At 40.3% G+C, this 23465-nt stretch overlaps 2 protein-coding genes across 6 annotated transcripts in view; one reads left to right on the top strand and one right to left on the bottom strand.

The window, feature by feature from the left end:
* The window catches only part of JAK1 (Janus kinase 1), an 84096-nt gene extending 64002 nt beyond the window's left edge, over window positions 1–20094 (top strand). For all 3 annotated transcript variants that reach the window (XM_005300071.5, XM_005300070.5, XM_024103842.2), the window contains 15 exons: window positions 3130–3319; window positions 5587–5693; window positions 7579–7725; window positions 8485–8572; window positions 9143–9270; window positions 9836–9971; window positions 10409–10560; window positions 12260–12410; window positions 13274–13368; window positions 13908–14100; window positions 14730–14854; window positions 15775–15947; window positions 16572–16689; window positions 17204–17314; window positions 18394–20094. In XM_005300071.5, the coding sequence (XP_005300128.1) occupies window positions 3130–3319; window positions 5587–5693; window positions 7579–7725; window positions 8485–8572; window positions 9143–9270; window positions 9836–9971; window positions 10409–10560; window positions 12260–12410; window positions 13274–13368; window positions 13908–14100; window positions 14730–14854; window positions 15775–15947; window positions 16572–16689; window positions 17204–17314; window positions 18394–18495 (2016 nt within the window). In that variant the 3' untranslated portion in view covers window positions 18496–20094. The remainder of the gene's footprint in view (window positions 1–3129; window positions 3320–5586; window positions 5694–7578; window positions 7726–8484; window positions 8573–9142; window positions 9271–9835; window positions 9972–10408; window positions 10561–12259; window positions 12411–13273; window positions 13369–13907; window positions 14101–14729; window positions 14855–15774; window positions 15948–16571; window positions 16690–17203; window positions 17315–18393) is intronic.
* A 127-nt stretch (window positions 20095–20221) lies between these two features.
* The window catches only part of RAVER2 (ribonucleoprotein, PTB binding 2), a 62158-nt gene continuing 58914 nt past the window's right edge, over window positions 20222–23465 (bottom strand). For all 3 annotated transcript variants that reach the window (XM_005300067.5, XM_008166630.4, XM_024103840.3), the window contains one exon: window positions 20222–22652. In XM_005300067.5, coding sequence (XP_005300124.3) covers window positions 22506–22652 — 147 coding nt within the window. In that variant the 3' untranslated portion in view covers window positions 20222–22505. The remainder of the gene's footprint in view (window positions 22653–23465) is intronic.

The following is a 23465-nucleotide window of genomic DNA, read 5'->3' as shown; positions in this document are numbered from 1 at the left end:
TCCATATACATGTAATTCAATAGCTTAGTGCATGTGATCCTGTCTGTGGGATCACAAGTGGCCCCAATAGCCACAACAGCCTACTTACTCACAGGGTAAATCTCCATGAGTACCTGTGGTATCTCTGTCATACTGGTTCAATTTATGCAGAATTCCCACTGGAACTCCATGCAGGAGGGTGTGTGAGTGTCAGATCCAAAATGATGCTTTTGTTGGATTAAATATATGCTCAAAGATCTACAGAAGGAAGAGTGATTGTCAGAGTTCCTCACTCTAGTCTAAATGTTTCTTTAGGTGGTTTTCTGGACAACTGATAGAGACATTAGATGAGGGTTGTTTGCCTGGATCTATATATAAGGTGTTGGACAAGGCATCACAGAGGAAAAAAAGTGACAGAATGATAAACTGGATAGAAAATTGGTTGTAGACAAATGTTGGGAAGTCAGGCAGTCACTTATTAAGTGGGTCCTTCGAGGGTCATTGTTGGGCTCATTTCTTTAACATTTATGAATTATCTGGAGAGAGAAACAGAACTTGGAAGATAGAGTTTGGCCCCAAGCTATGCATGTACAACTCCCACTGACTTCAGTGGTAGTTGTGTGGATGGATCTGAAAGCAGAATTGGTCCATAGTTGTTAAAATTAACTACAGAAAGGAATGGTACTACATTTAGGAGCTGATGGTGCTCAGATGCTGCAGTGATTAGGACCATGTAAGTAAGTGGCTGGATGGACCACTTAAAAGAACTAAACTAGGAGGTACTTTCCAAAACCACTCAAGAATTTGAGCCATCTAGGGAATTGGGAGGAAAATGGCAATTGGAATTCCGCAATATAAAATAACTAAGTGTGGTACATATGGGGGATTGAATGGGGCAAGCAAATATACATACAGTGCCTTCTTCTGCAGGGTTTATCTTCAGATAGGAGTAAGGAAGACTGCAGCAGAGGGCACACCCATTGGTAACAGAAATAGCAAAAACTAATGGGGTGTAGGAGAGGTAAGGACATCAGTGAGTAACACTTGAAAGTAAGACTGCAGGATGTAATAGCTGCAAGGAAGGTAAAATTATGTAAAATTCCTACAACAGTTTCACATTCCACAACAAACACTTCGTCCAAACCATGGGAACAGCCATGGGTATAAGGATGGCTCCCCAATGTGCCAACCTCTTCATGGGCTACCTTGAAGAATTTCTGGGCACATGCACCATGAAACCAATTATCTACCTGAGAAACATTGAGGATATCTTCATCCTCTGGACAGACAACCTAAACTCCCTCAGATTTCCACCATAACTTCAACAATCACCACCCATCCATTAAACTCTCTCTAGAACACTCCCACACTAGCAACACCTTCCTGGACACCACGATCAGCTTCAAGAATAGAAACCGACACTTATTTTCACACGTCCAGTAACCACCTCAAAACCAAGAAATCTGTTATCTTCCGCCTGGTGTTCAGATACCTCAGAATGTGCTCTGAAGTGAAAGTCTGGGATATACACTCTAACACAATTAAAACTGCCTTCACCAAACAAGGACACCAGAGAAATAGATCCCATCATGGATACGCCAAATACACCGAGAGAACCTTCTTCAATACAAAAATAAAACCCTCTTCAACCGAACACCCCTAGTTGTCATCTACCATCCCTCACCGAAACCTGTACTGGGTATCATCAGACAAACAGTTACAAACCATACTCAGTGGAGATCACATCCTGAAAGAAATCTTTCCTGACCCCTCTCTTCTGGCCTTCAAACAACCCCGCAACATCTCCAAGCTCATCATCAGAAGTAAGGTCCCCACAGACCAGGACACACCAACTCAAAGCAGCACTAGACTTTGTCAGAACAACAGCTGCAAAACCCGTAGATGTATGTCTAGTGCTACAATGATGAACACTCCCCAAAACACACCTTTCCAAGATCCATGAGTCCTACATGTGCCAATCACAACATGTGGTGTACCTCATCCAGTGCACTAAATACCCCAATAACAACTACATGGGTGAAACCAGACAATAACTACGTTCTCAAATGAACTCAGAAAAATGATAAAAGACAAAAACACCATATCACCTGTGCGTGAACACATTTTACAAAGCGATCACTCTATATCTGACCTCTCAGTCCTCATCCTTAAATGAAACCTGTGCAACACCTTCAAAAAATGAGCCTCAGAGCTTAAATTCATAACTTTGCTAGACACTAAAAATCATGGACTGAATAGAAACACTGGATTTATGCTTATTACAACAGTCTATAATCCCCTACCATTCCCCCCGGCTTTCCTGGATCTGAAGAAGAGCTCTGTGAAAGCTTGAAAGCTTGTCTCTCTCACCAACAGAAAAAGATAAATATATTAGCTCACCCACCTTGTCTCTCTAATATCCTGAGACCAACATGGCTACAACACTACATACAGTATTTGTAGATCAACACATTTTACAGAAGTGAGTAATCATCATTTCCCTTGTACAGATGGGGAAATTGAGGCATTATGTGAAGTTTGTCTTGGAAAACTAGGACTGTGAGAACCTTATTGCAAATACCTTATGTACAAATACTATAGAGACTTGAAGAAGAATCACATCCGGAGACCTAGTATGTAGCAGTTCAGGCTAAAAGATAAGGGGGTAGAATTTCAAAGCCACAGGTGGTAGGTACCTACATTTGAAAATGTACTCCAAGGATATGGATTGCAGCTGGAGAACTTATTCAGATTTGAGATCTAAAAGGGCTTTTTCACTCAGCATCTGGAACAGTCTATCCTGCATTGTAGTAAGTCTAACCATCATTTATGGATTTAGAGTTTTTTGGAAAGATTTATATTTTGAGACATAAGTCCAAATTCTGCAGCCCTTAATTGACACTATTAGGAATTTTACTCCATTAAGGACTGGGGAAATTGGCCCCATTATATTTTTAGTATATGCCACTTTAAAAGCAGGGACTTTAAGTTGGCATGGGTAGATTTATGGTGCTAAATTGGTCCCTGGTTTAATTTCATTGGCTTCTTGGACTCTCATCAGGGATGAATTTGGCCCCAGATGTGCTTGTCAGCCATGTCCTATTGTTTCATTTTTCTGATTAACATCTTGCTTTTCCCCCCCTAAAATAGCAAAAGTTAAATGAGTCAATCCAATACAAGAATTTCCAGATCGAGGTGACAAAAGACGGTTGCTTCCTTCATGGCTCAAATAAGTTTTTCCCATCTTTAAAAGAACTGATGGATCACTTGAAGGGACAGACCCTTAGAACGGACAACATAAGCTTTACACTGAAGAGATGCTGCCAGCCAAAACCAAAAGGTAGCGACTCTGTCTTCAGACTTTGTTCTGGAGAAGCTGAAGGCATTTCTGACCACAGAGGGACTTTGCATTTTGTTCTGTGTTTTTTAATTATTTTTTGACAGATTTAAAAATTTAAAAAAGTGTCCTACTTGTTTCAGGGGAGAAAAGCCCTTTTTAATAAAAAAGACTATGTACTTCATAGTACTGCAAGTATGATGAACAAATTATTTTTTGAGACCTGTGTGATCTCAGCACAGGATGCTTAAGGGCTGTTGCTAATTGCTCGCATAATTTGTGCACAGTTTTAAAAGTAAGTAACACATTGCCTTCAGCATGTGAATACTTAGCCCTGTAGTATCAACAGCAGATGACTATTTTATTATAGCTCTTAAAGGTTTAAAAAAAAAATCTCACAACTGACTCATAATGAGTCATGTGTTTAAATACCTCTTAATATTGTAAAACATAAGCAGTAATCCTTTAGGGGCTTCCCCCACCCCCACAAAAGCAAGGGTGCTGCCATCCACTGTGGTGTTCGTTCTATCAAAGAAAGCGTGCGGGGCAGAATGTCATGTTACGACCTTTTGTTTAAATATCACTTGTTCTTGAGATCGTGTTAATAATAATAATAATAATAATAATTAAAAGAGAGAAAGGGGTTGATCCTGAAGCCATTACTCGGGTAGAACACACTTTGAAGTCTTTGGGAATTTTGTCTGAGCAAGGACTTCAGACTTTGCTTTAAAATTGGTTATGGGAGTAGAACAGAGCATTGTGCAATGTTGTTGTGAATTTCAGTAAAGTCACTTTATTAAAAGTGTACAAATTACTTGTAGCTGAACTTTAAGAAAGAGGAAGGACGTGGTGTGGTCCTGTTGATCAGATAATGGTTTCCTGTTAGAATAAGGGGAATAACAGATAAAGTAGCTACCTTTTTAGTTTGTGAAAAATTTAGAGAAGTATAATTTGTACATATGAAAGGCATGTTGCACTGCTTATGTAACAACATTGACAGTGCTTCAGAAACTAAAGTAACAATAATAATTGTCTGGAGCACTGAGAGATTAAAGCAATTACATTTTAAACAGCCTAAATTCATGAGATAATATTATTACTACAACTGCAAAAAGTATTATAGGAGGGTAAACTTGTATCTCCTGCTTACCCAAGACTCCCACTGACTTCATCAGAGTTGCATCTGTTTATGTGAGTGTAAATTTGTCTTTTGACCTTGATGGGAACTCTTGTTGCCAGTGAGGCAAGATCCCGAAGGTTCACGGTTCTGTCTCTCCCCTTCCTGTTTGCCTTTTTAAAAATAATAATCAAATAAACCCATCTGTTTGTAAAGAAATTTTGGTGTGAAATGAAAAGAATTTGTCAGGCTTAGCTCTGTATAACCTTCCTAAAGTATTGTAAGAATGCAGTCATAATCTGACCTTGAGAGACATGTTCTACTCCCTGTAATGGCAATGAGAAAGGGGACACATGCATCTGAAGCCCCTATGGTGTTTTGTACTTGTGTACCTTTAACTAACTGCTGCTGTAGAGTGCAAGAAGCCCAAATATGTACGTACATCAGATTGTAGATTTTCTCTGTACGGATACACGAGGGAGGGTGAGTGCGCACTGAGCCTTTATTCTGAGCCCCCCATCCACTTCCAAGGCGAAGTGACACTTTTTGCACTCGGAGCACTGGGACTGCTAGCACGCCCTGAAGTGCAAGCCATTCTGACTGGAGAGGAGAAGGGCTTTCTCACCATCTCCATACAGGCCAGCTGATCTGGCTGCCCTCAGAATGGAGTGCAGGTTATACCCACTTGATGGGTTGCCCAGAGGGCATGCAGGGAGCACCACGAAACACTGTCTATGTTGCTTTCCAGAGCTCTGCTTGAAGCATTGTGGAGTTGCAGTAACCCCAATGCAGGCCAGTGCTTAACAGGCACATTTGTGTCCTGTATATTTTTCAGTGCAGTGAGTACTGGCAATTTTTGTGGTGCTGTACAAAGCAACGCTAGCTAAGGTTATGATGGGGAGATTAAAAAATGGGCATTTTTTATTGGATTCTCTTCCAAGTGATTGATAGATGCTAGGAGAAGTTACATGACCAGATAATCATATTTTAAGATTTCCCCCTAAAACTATCTGGGAATATTAGCTTGCAGTTAGCATATGGAAGATAAAACTCCATTATTGGAGGAACTATTAGAAGTAAGGAATTGCTAATTTAAGATTAAAAAATAAACTACAGCAACGAGTGTTTTCTCTCTTTCCTGTCCATCCTCCAGAAATCTCTAACTTGTTAGTGGCAACAAAGAAAAGCCAGGAATGGCATCCTGTTTGCCCTCTAGGTCAACTGAGTTTCCATCGAATCCTCAAAGAAGAAGTTACGCAGGTAAGTAGCTGCTGAATATCAATTTGCTTTGCTGATCCTTTCAGTTGCCTAATGTAACCAAACAAGAACGAAAAGCCTTCATGTCTAGGGAAAGAACATGAAATCTCAACAGTGAAAGGGTCTCCCCTCCCCCAAAAGAGATTTTAAAAATATTATTATTGGTTTAAAAGAGCTGGAGCCACCCAACATGAACTCAAGCATTTTAGCAATGATGGGTTATAGGCACTTGCATAGCAGGAAGGAAATTCCCTATCAGGAAGGAAAAACACATTTCCCAGACTGGTTTTGGGAATCTTAATTTTATCACCCATACACCCTAACGCACTTTGTTTTGTAAAGTGTCTTATATTTTTAAAGGCTTGATTCAATAGAGAAACACGGTACCCAAGACTTGAGATCTTGCCCAGTAGGAAACAAGAGGAACATTTAAGTGATTTAGGAGCTTAAGTCCCATTTTCGGAAGTGATGTAGGGATTTAGGAGCATAAGTCTGTCGAAAGTCAGTGGGATTTAGGTGACTATAAAGGTATGTCTATACTGCCAAAAAAAAACCTGCAGCTGCAAGTCTCAGAGCTTGGGTCAACAAATACAGTAACTCCTCACTTAATGTTGTAGTTGTATTCCTGAAAAATGCTACTTTAAGTGAAACAATGTTAAGTGAATCCAATTTCCCCATAAGAATTAATGTAAATAGTGGGAGTTAGGTTCCAGGGAAATTTTTTTCACCAGACAAAAGACATTTTTTTTTTTTATATATATAAGACACACACAATCAGTTTTAAACAAATTTAATACTGTACACAGCAGTGATAATTGTGAAGCTTGGTTGAGGTGGTGAAGTTAGAGGGTGGAAGAGGGAGGGATATTTCCCAGGGAATGCCTTACTGCTAAATGATGAACAAGCACTCAGCTGAGCCCTCAAGAGTTAACACGTTGTTGTTAATGTAGCCTCACACTCTACAAGGCAGCACAAATGCAGGGAGGGGAGACAGCATGGCAGAGAGAGACAGAGAGACACACCCTGTGTATGGGAGAGAGAGATGCGCATTGCCCCTTTAAGTACGCTGACCCTACTCTAAGTACATTGCCTTTTTAAGTAGATCAGCAAGTTGAGATAGCAGCTGCTGCCAGCAAGCTCCATCCATCCTGAGCCCTGTCTGTCCCCTCCCCCGCTCTGTCGAGATGGGGGGCAGGAGCAGGGAGAGGGGGACAAGCTGACATTAGCACCTCTTCCCCCCTCCTCCCTCCGCACAGCAAGCAGGAGGCTCCCGGGAGTAGCTCCAAGGCAGAGGCAGGAGCAGCACAGGGCAGTGGCGGGAGGGACAGCTGAACTGCCCGGCAATAATAATCAGCACATACATACTTTCTTTCTGCAAAAGATCCAAGGAGAATTCTCTGTTAATTTGAGAGGAAATGTCGTCTGTTTTTTCTAATATCCCTGACAATGAGTTCCATTGAAATATTACTTGCTGTAATTTTTTGGTAACACTGAAGTAATACATCAATGTCATCCTGTTGTAAATAAGAGGCCAGTCATCATTAATTCATTTGATATTCATTCTAATAACATTAAATCATGCTGGACTTGTTTGGTATTAATGTAGATCTAATATCTGACATCCTATTAATACTAAATGAGTTCAGCATGATAAAAAATACCATTTTCAGAGAATACCAAAAGGAGGAATAATGAGCTGGCACTTACTGTAAAATGTTACTAGTTTCTCTTTGTACAGATTGCCGATGGTGAAATCTGAATAGTACTAAAGCAAGTGGAATAGGGAATTTTAAGTGGTTGCAAGGAGCGGTTTTAAGTATTTTGGTAGCTCTATGCCTGTTTCTTTGATGCCTTGGTTTGAAAATGCTGGTTATACATTACGTTTTAGGATGAACACCTTGGAAGAGGAACAAGAACACAGATTTACTCTGGGATTCTCAATTATAAGGAAGATGAGAATGGAGGGTACCAGGATGAAAAAGAGAAGAAAGTCCTCCTCAAAGTCTTGGACCCCAGTCACAGAGACATTTCTTTGGCAAGTTCTTCCGCTTTTCAGTTCATAGTGTACAAACAAGTAGCCATGCCACATTATTCATGTTCAGATGTTCATTATTTAAATAATTAGTTTGCATACAAAACTGAGGAAGTTGAAAAGTTAAGGCTAGCATTTTGCATGCAAGATGTTATCAAACGTTCCCTGGAAATACTCATGCACCTGACAAGATCAACCTAATTTAGTCAGGAGTCAGTTTTTTCAGATGAGTCACAAATCTAGGCCCTGCTCCCACATGCAAGTAACTTCTCAAGTCAGCAGTCCCACTGAGTTCAGTGGGTTATACACAGGGATAAGCGTTTGTTATAACTACTAGATTAGGCCCTGGTCCTGCATGCAGTAGGCTTGGAGTCAGGATGCTAGAGTCTATCAGCACCTCTGACACTGGTTCACCATGTAGCCGCAAGCAAGTCACTTAACCTCTCTGTGCCTCAGTTTACTCCTTGTGAAGAGGAACTGCTACTATACACGAGGGTGGGGAGGCTTAATGTTGATAAGATGCTTTAAAAACCTTGGCTAAAGAGTTGGCACGGTATATAAAGTTTAAACGACAGCACTTCTACTGCACCGGTGTTTATGTAGCACTTTAACGTGTTGTTGATCCTGCATGTTACAGGAGTCACATTGGTCTTTCCTGCACTTTATAATATTATGTCGCATTCAGTTGTTTCCTTACATACCTTGCTTTGGAATAGCCACTGAACTGCTGGTATTTACTTTGACTTTTTCACTTTCTAATAGGCATTTTTTGAGACAGCAAGCACGATGAGGCAAATTTCCCACAAACACATCGTCTTCCTTCACGGGGTCTGTGTCCGCGATGTAGAAAGTGAGTTCGTTTAAAATCTGTAAATGTGGCTCTTATGAAGTGACGACATAAGCCGTTAAGGGAAGGGTCAGTCTTTTTGTTCAGTGCCTAGTACAACAGGTCCTCGTCCATGACTGCAGTACGAATAAATAATCATCAAAGTAGTGGTAGAATTGGAATGAGGAGCCTTTCCTTCAGCTTTGTATCATATCATAGTTTTTCCTCCTAATGCCACCTATCTTCTGGCAGTGTTTATAAGAATGGTTTCCTTGGGTCAGGAGACCACGCAAGGTATTGACTTCCCACTCGTTGGAGTTTTGCCTGCCAGTAGAGGTTATCTCCTAGGTCAGGGTTGAGGAGGGGGCCAATGCACATACTGTACCTATTATGTGGCCAGTGGAACACTTTGTTAATCTGGACCCTTACAAGCAGTGAATTCACTTCAGATTTAAAGCATTAGTACAGACACAGTGGTGTGGTGCAGATGCTCCAAAAAATGTAGCTCTCCGTGAAAGACCCAGTCATGCCCTTTGGATTATTTCAGACATAATACTGTTGCTACATACTGAAGGCATGACTCTATTTTTTTAGATATCATGGTTGAAGAGTTTGTTGAATTTGGGCCACTGGATCTCTTTATGCACCGGAAAAGTGATGTTCTTACAACTCCTTGGAAATTCAAAGTAGCCAAACAGCTGGCAAGTGCACTAAGCTACTTGGTAAGTAGACAGCATGCTAGAGGGGAAAAGTACTGTCTGTAGGGTTTTTTGGGTCTAAATTGCAAAATTAGTGTGCAATAGCTGCCAGTGAAATTCCTTTTTCTGGGTATTGTTAAATAGAACACACAGGAACATCTGTGGTCTGGGGTGTGGAAGTCAGACCTCCTTGTTGTTTTTATTATATTATTTCAAATAATGTCCAAGGCTCCTAGGGTAGCCTGTTTAATGTCAAATCAAATACATAAATACAGTGCCCATCTCTGTCACTGTGTGACCTCAGGCAAGTCACTTAACGCCCCTGTCCTTCGTTTACATCCCTTATGAAAGAGGGATGATGATTCTTGCCCATTTTTACATAGTGCATTGAGAGCTGTGAGTGAAAGTGGCATATAAGGGGGAAGTTCCCCCCTCCACCTTCCTCTCACGCTCCAGGAGCATTTCTCCCAAGCTACTCTTTGGAGCTCAGCCTGGATACTTTACATCTCTCTCTTGAGCTGTGTAAGCAAATGTACTTGCATAGCGTGGCTGAATCATTGTATTTATTGTAACCTTCTTTTGACTATAGGAGGATAAAGAGTTAGTACATGGAAATGTGTGCACAAAAAATATACTATTGGCAAGAGAGGGAATTGACCATGAATATGGTCCTTTCATTAAACTGAGTGACCCAGGAATTCCAATAACTGTGCTATCCAGACAAGGTACCGTATAAAACCAGATTATTAATTTTACTGTGGTTGGGAAGGAAGAGAGGAAATATTATTTTACCAGATAGTTCCTTCCAGTTCACAGCCTGGTATCTCTTTCTTCCATTCTGTACAGTTTTGAGCTATAGTTTTGTGGATACACATAGTAAAGTGGAATGTTGCTTACATTCAGTGTTTGTTGTATTTGGTTACTTTGTCATTCTGTACACACACACACACACACACACACACTTTGTAAAAAAGCAACATTGGGTTTAATGAGCTAATACAAGAGGAACCCCAGTTTTATGAAAATCTCAGGGCACGTCCAATACTTGTAACTAGTTCTTTGTTAAGTTGCTGTAGTGCAATACAATGCTGAATAAATTGGCAGTTTTTCTAGCCCTTCATTGATATTAACTCCAGAGTATGTAAACTGTCTTTTATCTAAGAATGTGTCGAACGAATCCCTTGGATTGCACCTGAATGTGTTGAAGATTCAAAAAATTTAAGTGTTGCAGCAGACAAGTGGAGTTTTGGCACAACACTGTGGGAAATCTGCTATAATGGAGAAGCTCCCCTGAAAGATAAGACGTTAGCAGAGGTAAAAGTCCGTTTCATGAGTCTTACCTTGCTGTGTGAAATGCATCTTCTTTGGCATTTATAGTTTCCATACCAGAGTTGATAGTAGTTTAATATTTTCTGTTCAACCAGCTATTTAAATCCCATGTGAAAATTCAGTACAGGTGGGTTTGCTAAGGTGGATGCTGCTGCTTAGAATACTGCAGGTCTAAACTCGGAATTGGGCTTTGTCTGACAACAAAGCTAAATAACTAATGCTTGACTACTGACCCTGTATCCGCTTTTTGAATGTGGGATTTCTTAACACAGCATAAGTGATTAGTGCTAATGCAGGAGCTTTTGAGGCACCCGCACCAAAGGGTTGCCTATATGACATTTAAATCACACTATTTATCCCAAAGCACTTGACAAATAAGACACAAAGATTCAATGAAATTTAGTTACCTGGGGGGAAGAGGGCAAGATCCAGCCAGCACACTGAATGAGCAGGAGAGAAGGGCATCTAGCCAGCACCACCAGAGCAAAGTACTGCACTGACAGTGCCAGATGGAAAGCCCTCCCTCCATTTTGTTTGCCACAGGTTTCATTTATTTGCTAACAACTGTTCCCTTAAGCCACTCCCAAGACTCACAAAAGAAAAAAAAAAGACCCCTTATGATCAATAAACTGTCACCTTTGTGTCTGGATGTAATTGAACTAACTCAGCTTATTTTCTGAATAGATGACTGCAGTTCTTAGCTCTTAGAATCACTGACTCTCCCATGTCAATTAACACACAGCCCTCTCAATACCCCCAGCCATTCATCCCTTCAATCAGAGCTCTTCCAATAACACTGGATTTCCGTAGTCTGAAACATTCACGGAGGTAGACAGGATTCCCTTCCCAAAACTATGCCATGCTGGGCTCTCTTCTTTCATCAAATCCTCTCTTTCATGCTGGGATTTTCTTTCTTCCATCCTCCCCCAGTGCCTGGCTGACCCACTCCCTACTTCCTTTCCCCATTCCTCCCAGTCCTATGTTAAGACCTGTTGCTCCCTCTGCTCTGCCCCCTTCCTCTCCTGCAAGCCTGGGCCTCCTACATCCTTGTCTGACCCACTAATATTCTTTAATCAAACCAAACCATGTTCCTCCTCACCACTGCTGGGATCCCCACAGCTAAGATTCCATTTGGAATTCTTCTCCCTTGAAGTTCTGCTCTTCCAAATAAGCCTGCACAACAACTACTAAACTGTTCAAGGAAAGTATCTGGGTCCCTCAGCCACTGCCTGAGAGGAAGAGGTAGCTCAGCAGAAGAGCTGAGCTGCTGAAAGGAATTTGCTGCCTTGACAACAATGTGTTCCATCCTCCTCCTTTCCCCTCCCTAAAATGTTCCTTTTAACCAATACATCATGGGGGCAGCAAATCCTGAAGTTCCTAGACAACGCTTTTTGTGAGGGATGCAGTGGGAAAAAGATGACTTTTCCAAAAGGAGATATACACCAAACCCTTCTCAGAAACGGTTGCTCTGAGCTATCCCAGACTATGCAGAAACTAGTCTCCTCTGAAAGGCGACACCTGTGCAGAGTTTCTGGTGAAAAGGAACTGTTTTGTGGAAGCTGGGGTGGGAGAAAGATCAAAGTCAGATTTATCATGGAAAGTGTCTTACGATAGCTGTGGAGTTAAAGTATGGCTCTGTAATATAAGGTCTAATCCATGCTGGGTTTTCTGTCTTGTCTTACAGAAGGAGAGGTTCTACGAAGGGCACTTCATGTTGGTAACACCATCCTGCAAGGAACTAGCTGATCTGATGAAGCAGTGCATGCACTACGACCCCAATCAGAGACCTTTTTTCAGAGCAATTATGAGAGACATCAATAAAGTGGAAGAACAAAGTAAGAAATGATTTTGCTTGTTAGTTTGATATTAAAGGAAGGTTGATTTATTTGGCTAAGTTGGTAACTTCATGTACTAGCAAAGATTTACCATGACAACACATACTGGTAGCAGAAATTCCATATGTAATACTATTGAGGGGGTGAGTTTTATACTGTTGGAACAATGGGAATAAAACATGTCTGTGGGTATGTGGAAAGTCTATGTAATTTCTATGTTGCGTGTGGGTTAAAGAACTGAAAGAATTGCAGCCAGTTTTGATATTGTGTATGTCAAGCTATGTGGGCCCAGTATGACTGGAGTCATTTGGGAATCTTAATCAGGGCACAAATGTAGGTACAGAAAACTGTGGATCTGATCCAGTTTGCAGAGAAGTTGCTAAAGGGCATCATGTTTTCAAAGGAAACTTGACATTACTTTAGACTTCTCTGCTCCCATTACTGAATAAGCCTCTTACTTAGTCCTTATTCTGTTAATTAGCACTTTTCATGTTCAGAGTGCTCTGTCAGACACTAAACTACTAATCCTTATTTCCCATCTCTGGAAGGGAGATGTGGGACCACCCAAAATACTCATCCCCTTCTGTAGATTGGGCAACTAAGAGTCTAAATCTGAATCTTGGAGAATAACCCACAAGGACCCAGTAGCTTAGCAGAGCTAGGCATTGAGACAAGCAGCAGAGCAGGAGGTGGGCAAACAATCAGTGAGGGGAGGGAGGAATCTTCTAGCATTCAGCAAGGAGGAGGAGGGGTAGGGATAGACATGAGTCAAGAGCTTTGGACAGGAGTAAAATCTAAGGAATAAGGGGGTTCTGTGGGACCCTGTCTAATTTGGACTGTGTTGCTGCTGTTTTCCATGTCAGATCCTGATATTGTCTCTGAGAAGAAGCCTTTTGCAGAGGTCGATCCCACTCTCTTTGAAAAACGATTTTTGAAAAGAATCCGAGATTTGGGAGAGGTAAGTGGAGTGGTGTGTTTAGGCCGTGACCTCAAGAAGCAGACATATGACTGAGCCTTGTCTCTCACTGACACTGCTCCCAGGCTCCTTTGGGCGCCCCCACTGCCTACCAACCGAGGAATTCTCCCAGTGCAGAGGAGTCTTTGTGGAAGAAGAGGTGGTGTGCACTTTTAAGCAGATAGCTCATAGGGCTGTTGGAGGGGTGGGGAAGGGGATGATTTACAGGTGCTCCACTACACAGAGACTGGGATAGCGCAAATACAGGTATCTAGGCTAACCCCGTCAGGATAAAAAGGACCGAGCCAAACATGGAAGGTGCACTCCACACACAGATTTGGGGAAAAATCTAGCCGGGGGGATTAGAATTCACTGGTAATTTGTTACCCAGAGGAGCAACATCACCAGTCGTCTCTTTTTGATGTACCCTTTCTGTAGCATGATGAGAAAAACTGAATTGTAAATGCCTGAAGTATTGCACTGAGCATTATCTGGCTAGTGATCACAGTCCACAATGGTTTCCTTTTTTCTTTTAAAATTAGGGTCACTTTGGCAAGGTTGAACTCTGCAGGTATGATCCAGAAGGTGATAATACCGGAGAGCAGGTGGCAGTAAAGTCCCTGAAACCTGAGAGTGGTGGGAATCATATTGCTGATCTGAAGAAAGAAATTGAAATCTTGAGGAATCTTTATCATGAAAACATTGTGAAATACAAGGGAATTTGCATAGAAGATGGTAAATTTTCAAGTAGAAGATTAAAAATATAAGATTTTTCCTTCTGTGGTTCAGCATAAAAACTTACTCTGGATATGAACTTAGATTTTTTTCTTCTTGGTATAGGAGTTAAAATCTCTCTGATGTTTCTCCCTTCTCACTGACTGCTCCCTCATGAAAAATAGACAATTAACTATGGCTCAGTTACAATCCCGTGGAAAATAGAGCGTTTATTAAGGAAGCACAGACATAATCCTAACTATACCTCATATCAAAGCAATTGCGGTGCCCAATGTTACTGAGGTCATATTTACATTAAATCCTTTGCTTGGCTCTGTCTCATTAAATATGTCTGCATTCTTCAGCTGTCAATGATCACTATTTTAAAAAGTCAGTATTTGGCTGGGAGCCACACTTACCCGCCTTTTGCAGTAGGGTCTCTGTCTTCTTATAAATTTATACAGCACCCAGCACCATGGGTGTTGCTGACACTGATTGGCGCCTTGGGGAAATACAGCCATGAATATAAATAATTCCGAGTATAGGAAAAAACCCCGTTATCTTAGATGCCACTAAAGTGGTAACTGTTGAGCAAGCCTGATAGGATGAGTGTTGGAGTTAAAGCTATGGCGTTCTTACTATGTTTTCAGGAGGAAGCGGGATTAAACTCATAATGGAGTTTCTTCCTTCTGGGAGCCTAAAGGAATATCTCCCACGAAATAAGAGCAAAATCACCCTGAAACATCAGCTAAGATATGCAGTTCAGATCTGCAAGGTAAGCCTGGAAATGGAGTCTTTCAGCAGCACAATGTCTGTGTAATTTGTAAGTACTTGAAAAAGGGGGAGGGGGGGCGGTGTACATGGACAAGGTCCCTGCTCCTAGGGGGGGTTGCATTACTTATGCCTCTTACCATGTGTCCAGCAGCTGAAACATAACGGAGATATCATAGTTATCAGTGTGGAGAGCTGCTGCGGAGTGAGCTCATGGAAAATGAGTGGTTTTGAAGGAGGAAAGGAAGGGTGGTTGACACGCAGAAAAGCTGGCGGCAGCTCCAGCAAAGAGGATGGGAGTGCAAAGTTGCTAAGCATAGATGTGGCAGGACAAAAGGGAGCATTCAGGAGGGGGACCATGGGAGGAGCTCAGAGGAGCTGGAAACAGCCAGGCAGTAGACAAAAGGAGAGCTGTGCAGGATCTTGGAAGCAAGGACAAGGAGTGTGCCCTGGATACAGAAAATGGGGGAGCGAGTGGAATGATGTGGTCACAACAGCAGGAGCGGAAGTGTGAGTTAGGAAAGTGAGGAAAGGAGGTGACAGCCAGTTTGTGAGCTTGGGAGAACGGTGGAGTAGGCGGTGGTGATTGGCGGTTAGATACCATTTTAGATGTATCTAAATTTGAAATCAATGGGTCATTGGGGAATAGATGCTGGAAAGACAGCTAGGTGCAATACTGAGCAAAGGCCAGAAAAGCAGCTCAGGCCACCCAAGGGCAGAGTTTAAAGGGAGGAGCAGCTGAGGACAGACTGACAAAATGGAGGAGAGGGGAGAAAGAAGAGCAACCAGTAGAGAAGATGAAGGTGTCAATAGTGAGTGAGTAGAAGAGAAGCTGGGGAACTGATTTATGAAAGGAGGTGGGGAAAGTAACATGGACCTGAATACTCGGGGTGTTAGTGTAACCGGCTTTTTCTCCCTCTTCAGGGAATGGATTATTTGGGCTCTCGTCAGTATGTTCACCGGGATTTAGCAGCAAGAAATGTCCTTGTTGAAAGTGAGAACAGAGTGAAGATTGGGGACTTTGGCCTCACCAAAGTAATTGAAACCAATAAGGAGTACTACACCGTCAAAGATGATCTCGACAGTCCAGTGTTTTGGTAATGGGATACAACAACTCAGCTTCATTAAATAGTCTGTGTAATGTAGTCATTTAACTTGCTTCAGGAAACTAACGCTTTCTGGAACTGTTTTTCTGTTTCAATAAGTCATGTTTTCCAAAGTTAAGTAAAACACACACACAAATTCCATATAGCCATCCACCCCTTTTATTTTGAATGATATATTTCTTTTTAATATTTTATTTGGCTTATATGCCAGAAGTTGGGGATGGATCACTTGATGATTACCTGTTCTGTTCATTCTCTCTGAAGCACCTGGCATTGGCCACTGTTGGAATACAGGATATTGGGCTAGATGGACCTTTGGTCTGACCCAGTATGGCCATTCTTATACTGATGTGCTGCATAAGGGTTTTACCTGGATGGTATATTTTGATTGCTTGTGCTGCAGCTCAAGCCTTGTGACAAGAGAGAGGGTGTGTGTGTGTAATTCCTTTTATATACTCACATGTTGATTTATTCCACACAAATGATACCATAGGCAAATTATTTTAAATGCATGCGGGTTAAGCCATCAATTTTACCTTTTACAGCAGGAGTGTATGTATTGAGTGATTTGTGCAGCACTTACTGAAATTTAACAGAGCCCTGTTACATCCGTAGGTATGCTCCAGAATGTCTGCTTCAGAGCAAGTTTTACATTGCTTCAGATGTCTGGTCATTTGGAGTGACGCTATATGAACTACTGACATACTGTGATTCAGAGTCTAGTCCGATGGCGGTGAGTGGTTGTGAAAGGAAATGTTACTTCAACATCAGCAATTGAATTTTAATCCAACACTAATTCTGCTCATAAATATCTTGAAAAATAGCAATTTGAGCTTTGTTTAAAAAGACGGGACCTGAATCATTACCTTATTACTTACTCAAAATCAATGAAGAGGTGGAATGAATTTCTCTAGCTTATGGAAACAAAAGGTCCAGAGTGCTCTTTTCAAACATGGACTCTCGCATCTGGATGCTCAAACCATCAGTAAACGTTTTTTTGCTTAAGAACAAATAGGAGTATCTACATGCGGGTATTAGGTGTCTCGTTAAGGAAGCCATGTTTAAAAAATTGTGCTTCCTATATTCTCATGAGAGGCTGGGAAAGAAATGAGAATACTGTATGAATACGGGTTTATAACTAGTCTTCATTTTGAGATTAAGTATTTCTCATGTCAAGTTTAACGGTTACGGATTCATTTGGCAAGAATTATAAATAAATGATCCATGTGGCTTTTACTTTGTTACAGGAGTTTTTGAAAATGATTGGCCCAACTCAAGGCCAGATGACAGTAACGCGGCTTGTACGTGTATTAGCAGAAGGAAAACGCTTGCCTCGGCCACAAAACGCCCCAGAAGAGGTATAAACTAGATTGATAGCCAAATGTATACAAGCAAACTTTTCTTCTCAAGCTTTCTGAAGTGTTATGTTAAAAAAAAATGTTCCTAATGAGATTCCAAAGTCTGACACCTCCCCGGAAGCAAAAACCCTCTAAGGTCTGAGTCCCATATAATTCATTGTATAGTCCTTTGATTTCTGAAGTATAGAGCTGGTGCATGTACTACACCAGGGGTCGGCAACCTTTCAGAAGTGGTGAGCCGAGTCTTCATTTATTCGCTCTATTTTAAGGTTTTGTGTGCCAGTAATACATTTTAATGTTTTTAGAAAGTCTCTTTCTATAAGTCTATAATATATAACTAAACTATTGTTGTATGTAAAATAAATAAGGTTTTAAAAATGTTTAAGAAGCTTCATTTAAAATTAAATTAAAATGCAGAGCCCCCAGACCGGTGGCGAGGACCCGGGCAGTGTGCATGCCACTGAAAATCAGGTGACACGCGTGCCGCCGGTTGCCTATCCTTGTACTACTCAGAGGCTGTGTTCATACAGACACGCCATTCACGCCAGTGGAACCATCAATACCATAACCAAAGGCCTCTACCCCTTGTGTTAAAGGACAGCTCCTTTTCCTTTTCAGGAGCTGGCGATTAGTACCTGAGCCAACTCCCACTGAAGTCGTTTGGATGCTTCCTATTGATTTTAGTGGGAGGTGGATCAGGCTTTTAGTCACTAGGCCCCAGCCACTATCAGCACCTGTGATCACATTCACTAAGCTGCTGTTAACTTTAATATTTTACGGCTCACTTGTTCTGTACAGCATATGGCCTGCAATGCTATAAGTACCCCTGGATCAAGGTGGTGTAGTTGTTTCTATCTGTTCTCATAGCTGATATACCTGATGCCACGTCTCCACCCAGATGGACAACCTTTGATTTTAAAATGTAACGGAAGCTCACTTCAGCTCAGATCATCAGCTAGTGTAAATCCGCATGGCTCTGTTGGCTTTAGTGGAGCTACTCCTGTTTACAGCAGCTGGTCTTTATTGAGAAAATGAAGTGTCTACTATTCACCCTTTACATTTTTTTTTCTCCTTGCTAGGTGGACCAACTGATGAGGAAATGTTGGATATATAATCCAGGTGACCGGACGACTTTTCAAAATCTTATTCAAGGATTTGAAGCACTTATAAATAAATTATAATTAACATCTTTGTATTGTCAGTGCTTTACATGTATGTTAAATATAAATGCCCAGGTCCTTTTATTTTAACTACTGTAATTTGTACTCTGGCTATGCTAATACGTGTTTAAGGGTTTCTTTTTCCACTGGTTTCCTTTTTTTGGTGTAATGAACACTTGGATCAAAATATTTAAATTCCCTAGCAGAAAATCTTTAAGCACTCTGCCCTTGGTAGGGTATTACTTATTAAAAAAGGCTTGTTCATTGATCAACCGGTCCAGCACTTAGATTATACTGAACTAACACAAATTGGAAAGAACTGTGTCAAGCAAGGGAATTTATGATGGTCCCAAGTCACATTGCACGTCAACAGATAAAGCACATTAAACAAGTGTTCTGCAGCTAGAATGATTTTCTTGAATAACTAACTCAGAAGATTGAGCAGAACTGTCCATAGCAATTTAATTGCTTTTCAAATAATTTTTAGGAAAGTGGTAAGAAAAAAAAAAGTGGGCAAAAAAGGTCATCTTTCAATGCATCTGCATTTCAAAAATATTTTGGGCACATAACATTCAGTTCAGATACTGTATCAATCAAGGTTATCTAACCAAAAAGCTTTAACCTACAATTTGAAGTCCTGAGTTTTTATATTAAAAAAATAAAACCTATAAATGTAAATATTCCAAAAAAAGCATTTACCAACTTTTATGAATCAGAGGGGTAGCCGTGTTAGTCTGGATCTGTACACAGCAACAAAGAGTCCTGTGGCACCTTATAGACTAACAGATGTATTGGAGCATAACCTTGACGAAGTGGGTATTCACCCACGAAAGCTTATGCTCCAATATGTCTGTTAGTCTATAAGGTGCCACAGGACTCTCTGTTGCTGTTTACAACTTTTATGAGTTTGCATTTCACTGCAGAAACCCAGTTCCTTACTACAGCTTTTTTTACCTTTACTAAAACAAAACAAAACAAAAAAAAACCCCTAAGCTAAATACTTTCCACCATTTTTATTGCATCCTATAAACTCAATCACAATGAGGATTTTCCTGGAAGCCATGTTTTTTTGGGCCAGACATTTTTCTGTCCTGCACGCCATTGCATTTATTAATACCTGTTTAAAAAAACACGAGGAACAAAAATTAAATGAGTATTTAGATTATTCACTTATTGCATTAGAAACAGCTTTTGGACCCCAATTTGGTATGCAGACTGCCAAATTATACAATTAACCAGTGGTGCCAGTCTGGGTCTACTTGAGTTCTATGACCATAAACAGATTTTGCAGTTGAATCAAGGACACGGAAGTCATATAATGTGAATTTGGCAAGTTATGCAAACTGGCAACCTTTTGCTAATCCTCTCCCTAGAATTTAGGCAATATTGTCTCCCCCAAACCTGGATTCTGAAAATGCTTAGAGGGCACATTGAGTGGCGGTAATAACTGAAAAATGTTTTTACATATTAAAGTATAAATGTAATTACTGAACCCCCAAACAGGTAGGATTCATTTTTACAGTATTATTTTTTATTTCTGTACTTCACTTATGAACCTGAGTAGAATCTATATGCACTTTGTTACTCTTTATACAAATTAATAAAGATTTTTTTCCTTTATGTGTGTGTGTTAATTATAAACTACATTGTGCAAAGCTGTTAGGGAAGATAAATTTGAAATTTTACTATAGCACGCTGGTGTAAAATGATACATTACGTCTTCCACTAAGTGAGAGTAGGCTGCAGATTTTGTGCTTCCACACAAATTCCACTGTAAATGGAGCAGTAATTTATTTTGTTGAAAAGGGTAACAGATACAAAAGTTGTTCTGAAAAGTTGCAGATACAATAGTTTAAACAAAATACTACAGGTGAATTTTCAACACCAATCAATACATACATGTATAATCTAACAAAACCAATCAAATGCATTGCTATTCTGCTGTCTTAAGGCAGGCGTGCAGAGCATTTACATAACACAGCAACTGTGTTTTCTAAAAAAGTCCTGACTCTGAGCTACTGCAAAAAAACTTTGAGTTTATTCAAGACTTTTTTTTTCTAAATCAGTAAACTTTAAACGTGGCTTAAAAGATAACCTTGGAATAAAAAGATTAAATTTACAGCCATTACATGGCTGGAGCACTACGAACATCAATTACACTATTATTGCAATTTAGTCAAAGATGGAAACATTGAGTTGCAAAGGGATTACAAGAAAGTTAATTCACATGGTCAGTTGGCAAGTGTCTTATTCATAATTTAACTTATATGAATATTAGTAATGAAAATATGGATTTCCACCACTGCAGATACAAAAATTGTAGGCAAAAAATAACATTTGATTTAAGGTGATTTGGTGATAGGACTTGGAGCTGGTAAATCAAATTTAAGATAAAGAAACAAAGGCAGAGAGAGAGAAAAAAAAGTTTTGAAAGTTGCCGAATGGACCTCTCAGCCCAGTGCACAAGTCAGGGAGAAAGGAAAGCACTAGGCAAAGACAAAAGACTATTCCAGTTCTGGCTGGTGGAGACTGAGTACAGTACTAGTTATCATACTGCAAGAGAGGTAATTCCTTGGAGAAAATGACCATCTCTATAAAAAAAAAAAAAAAAGGCAAGAGAATGGGGGGTAGCAGGAACAAGGAAGTGGGAAAAGTTCATGGTGAGAGAAGGAGTCTACAATGAAAATTTTTTGAAGGGAGGGGTTCAAAAGGGATGGAATATTTATAATAAAAGTAGGTGTAAATAATAAACCCAGCTGTCTCTATGCTGTATCATATGCACCATACTCATAAATGCCAGTGAGAGCTGAGTGAGTAGAGATTAGTCCTGTCTAAAGAGGACAATTTGATGCAAAAAGAACACATCATAAAGGCCTAACCCTGAAGTCCATGGGAATCGAGGGCATTCAGAACTTTGGGTCCCAAATGACCAGGGGGATAGCTGAAGCAAATTGTAAAAGTAAGTTTGACACCTGGAGACAAGAGTAGAGTGAAGGTTAAAAACAGGAAAGTGGGATTAACAAAACCAAACTAGGACAGGTGTAGTGGGGTTGGGCAGCATTTACTCCTCTACTGTTTGAACAACCCAGAAATTAAAGAAAACAAAATCGGCTGTTAAATTTTTAGCTTCTTTTTGAGCAACTTTTATACTGATCCGCTTACAAAGTGGTTGCAATTATTTTGGTTAGTTTTACTGTTCCTGCGCATTGAATTTTCATCACCAAGTGGAGGGTAGCTTTTACATTTTAGTTTTTGGGAGATTCTCTCACACCAGTTCAAATCCAGTGGTTAGCAAGACCTAGTATTTTACACAGATTTCAGAAGCAGATTAAGGCAGAAAAATTAATTCACAAACAATTGCATATAAAAATGACAACCACCTCTTGGGACAGAATATCAATAGCTAAGATTACACCTTTGTTCTAACTATCGCCTATGTACTCTAGATTGATGCTGGTAGGCTCACAATATAACAAACTTATTTTTAACAAAACATTTACTGAAAAGCTCATGGGCTCTGTTAATACACCCAGTGTCTCTCCAGTGTTTTGGGGAAGATTTTTAAAAATATAAAGACTAAGTGAAGAAGGCTCAACTCTGGAAAAGGTAAAACTGAAAAGCACACTCAAGATTTTTTTTAAAAATTATGACTAAGACAATCTCACCTTCCTCATCTAAGGAACAAGGGAAAAGTCTCCTTTACCACTACTTTCATTGCTTTTGACTGACATGATCAACAATCACCAAAGGAAACTTCTTTGCAGGCATAAGACAATCATTGTCAATTCTGACAAGTTACAGTAAGATCATGTATTATGAGAGACACTATTGTATTATTTAACAAGGCAAATAATGAGTGAAAAATGTCTAACTAGTTGTCTTTATTGCTTTGGAAAATTTGCCTGAATTGTTCCTTTTAGGAATGTGTCACCCTATATAAGGATGGATGGGTATGAAGTCAAGGCAGTAATAAATACAGAGGTACAAAAAGGTCACCTGTTGGCTTTAAGGCAGGATTGGTTGATTGGATCTCAATAAACACGCTTTTTTTTAAGATAGGATTCTGCATAATTTGATGCTGTGCCCTGAGTGTGCTGGCCAATATATTCAACTGGGCCAGCTTCTGGGGAAGAAATGAGGTGTGAGGAACTTCGCTTTTCACTTCTTACTGGTGCCACCTGTGCAAAAGAAGAAAGTAAGTGACAACCCAAACTAAGTGATCAGAGAAAACAGTACCATTTGTGTTTATAAAGAGTTCCAAGCTGAGGTGTTTTATACTACGCACGAATGACATTAGCTATTTAGTCTAGAAGTTCTAATCATTGCCACTAAGTGCTAATATCCCAGTCCATCCTGATTTCTTTAATTATTTTATTTTTATACACACACACATCTCTGGATGTGGTCTCTCAGAATTTCAGCTCTGAAATGTGCTTTACAGATGCTGTAAAAATGTAGTGAGGGCTTGGGTGTGGAAATAAAGAGCTTTCTTTATTTCGGGCAACAGGTTGATCAATCATCTAATGCCAGGATTCAGACACGTCTGGATGCCCAGGCACACTGTATATTTGTTTAGTCCATGCCAAAGGAATGGTCTCTGACTGCCTTCTATGGAATGCGGCATTAATGTAAGCTTGGGAGCAAGCTGTCTAACATCAGCTTCATCTATGAACTTTCCTCCTTTAACTAGAAAAAAGGAGATTGAAAAGCAGCTGTTATCTCAAACACCTGAACTATTTCTTTCCTCTCTGGGCTATGATAACTATCTGGATGGAACCTACTGACAGAGTTTCCGGCCCGGTGTTTGGGAACTTAAAGTGAAATCCTTTACAATGTGCACAACACACAGCAACATACATAGCCCTTCGCCATCTTTGTTACAAGGTACATCTCAGCCAGTTCTTACCAAACAAGTGCTACCACCAGCATCTAGATTTGATCCTTCACAAACCCAGGGCTACCCTGAGACTTTCCTAATCAAGATGTAAATA

The sequence above is a fragment of the Chrysemys picta genome, chromosome 8 (assembly GCF_011386835.1).
Source record: "Chrysemys picta bellii isolate R12L10 chromosome 8, ASM1138683v2, whole genome shotgun sequence".
NCBI lineage: Eukaryota > Metazoa > Chordata > Testudines > Emydidae > Chrysemys > Chrysemys picta.
The sequence above is the reverse complement of the archived record's forward strand: the minus strand, read 5'-3'. Positions and strand labels throughout refer to the sequence as shown.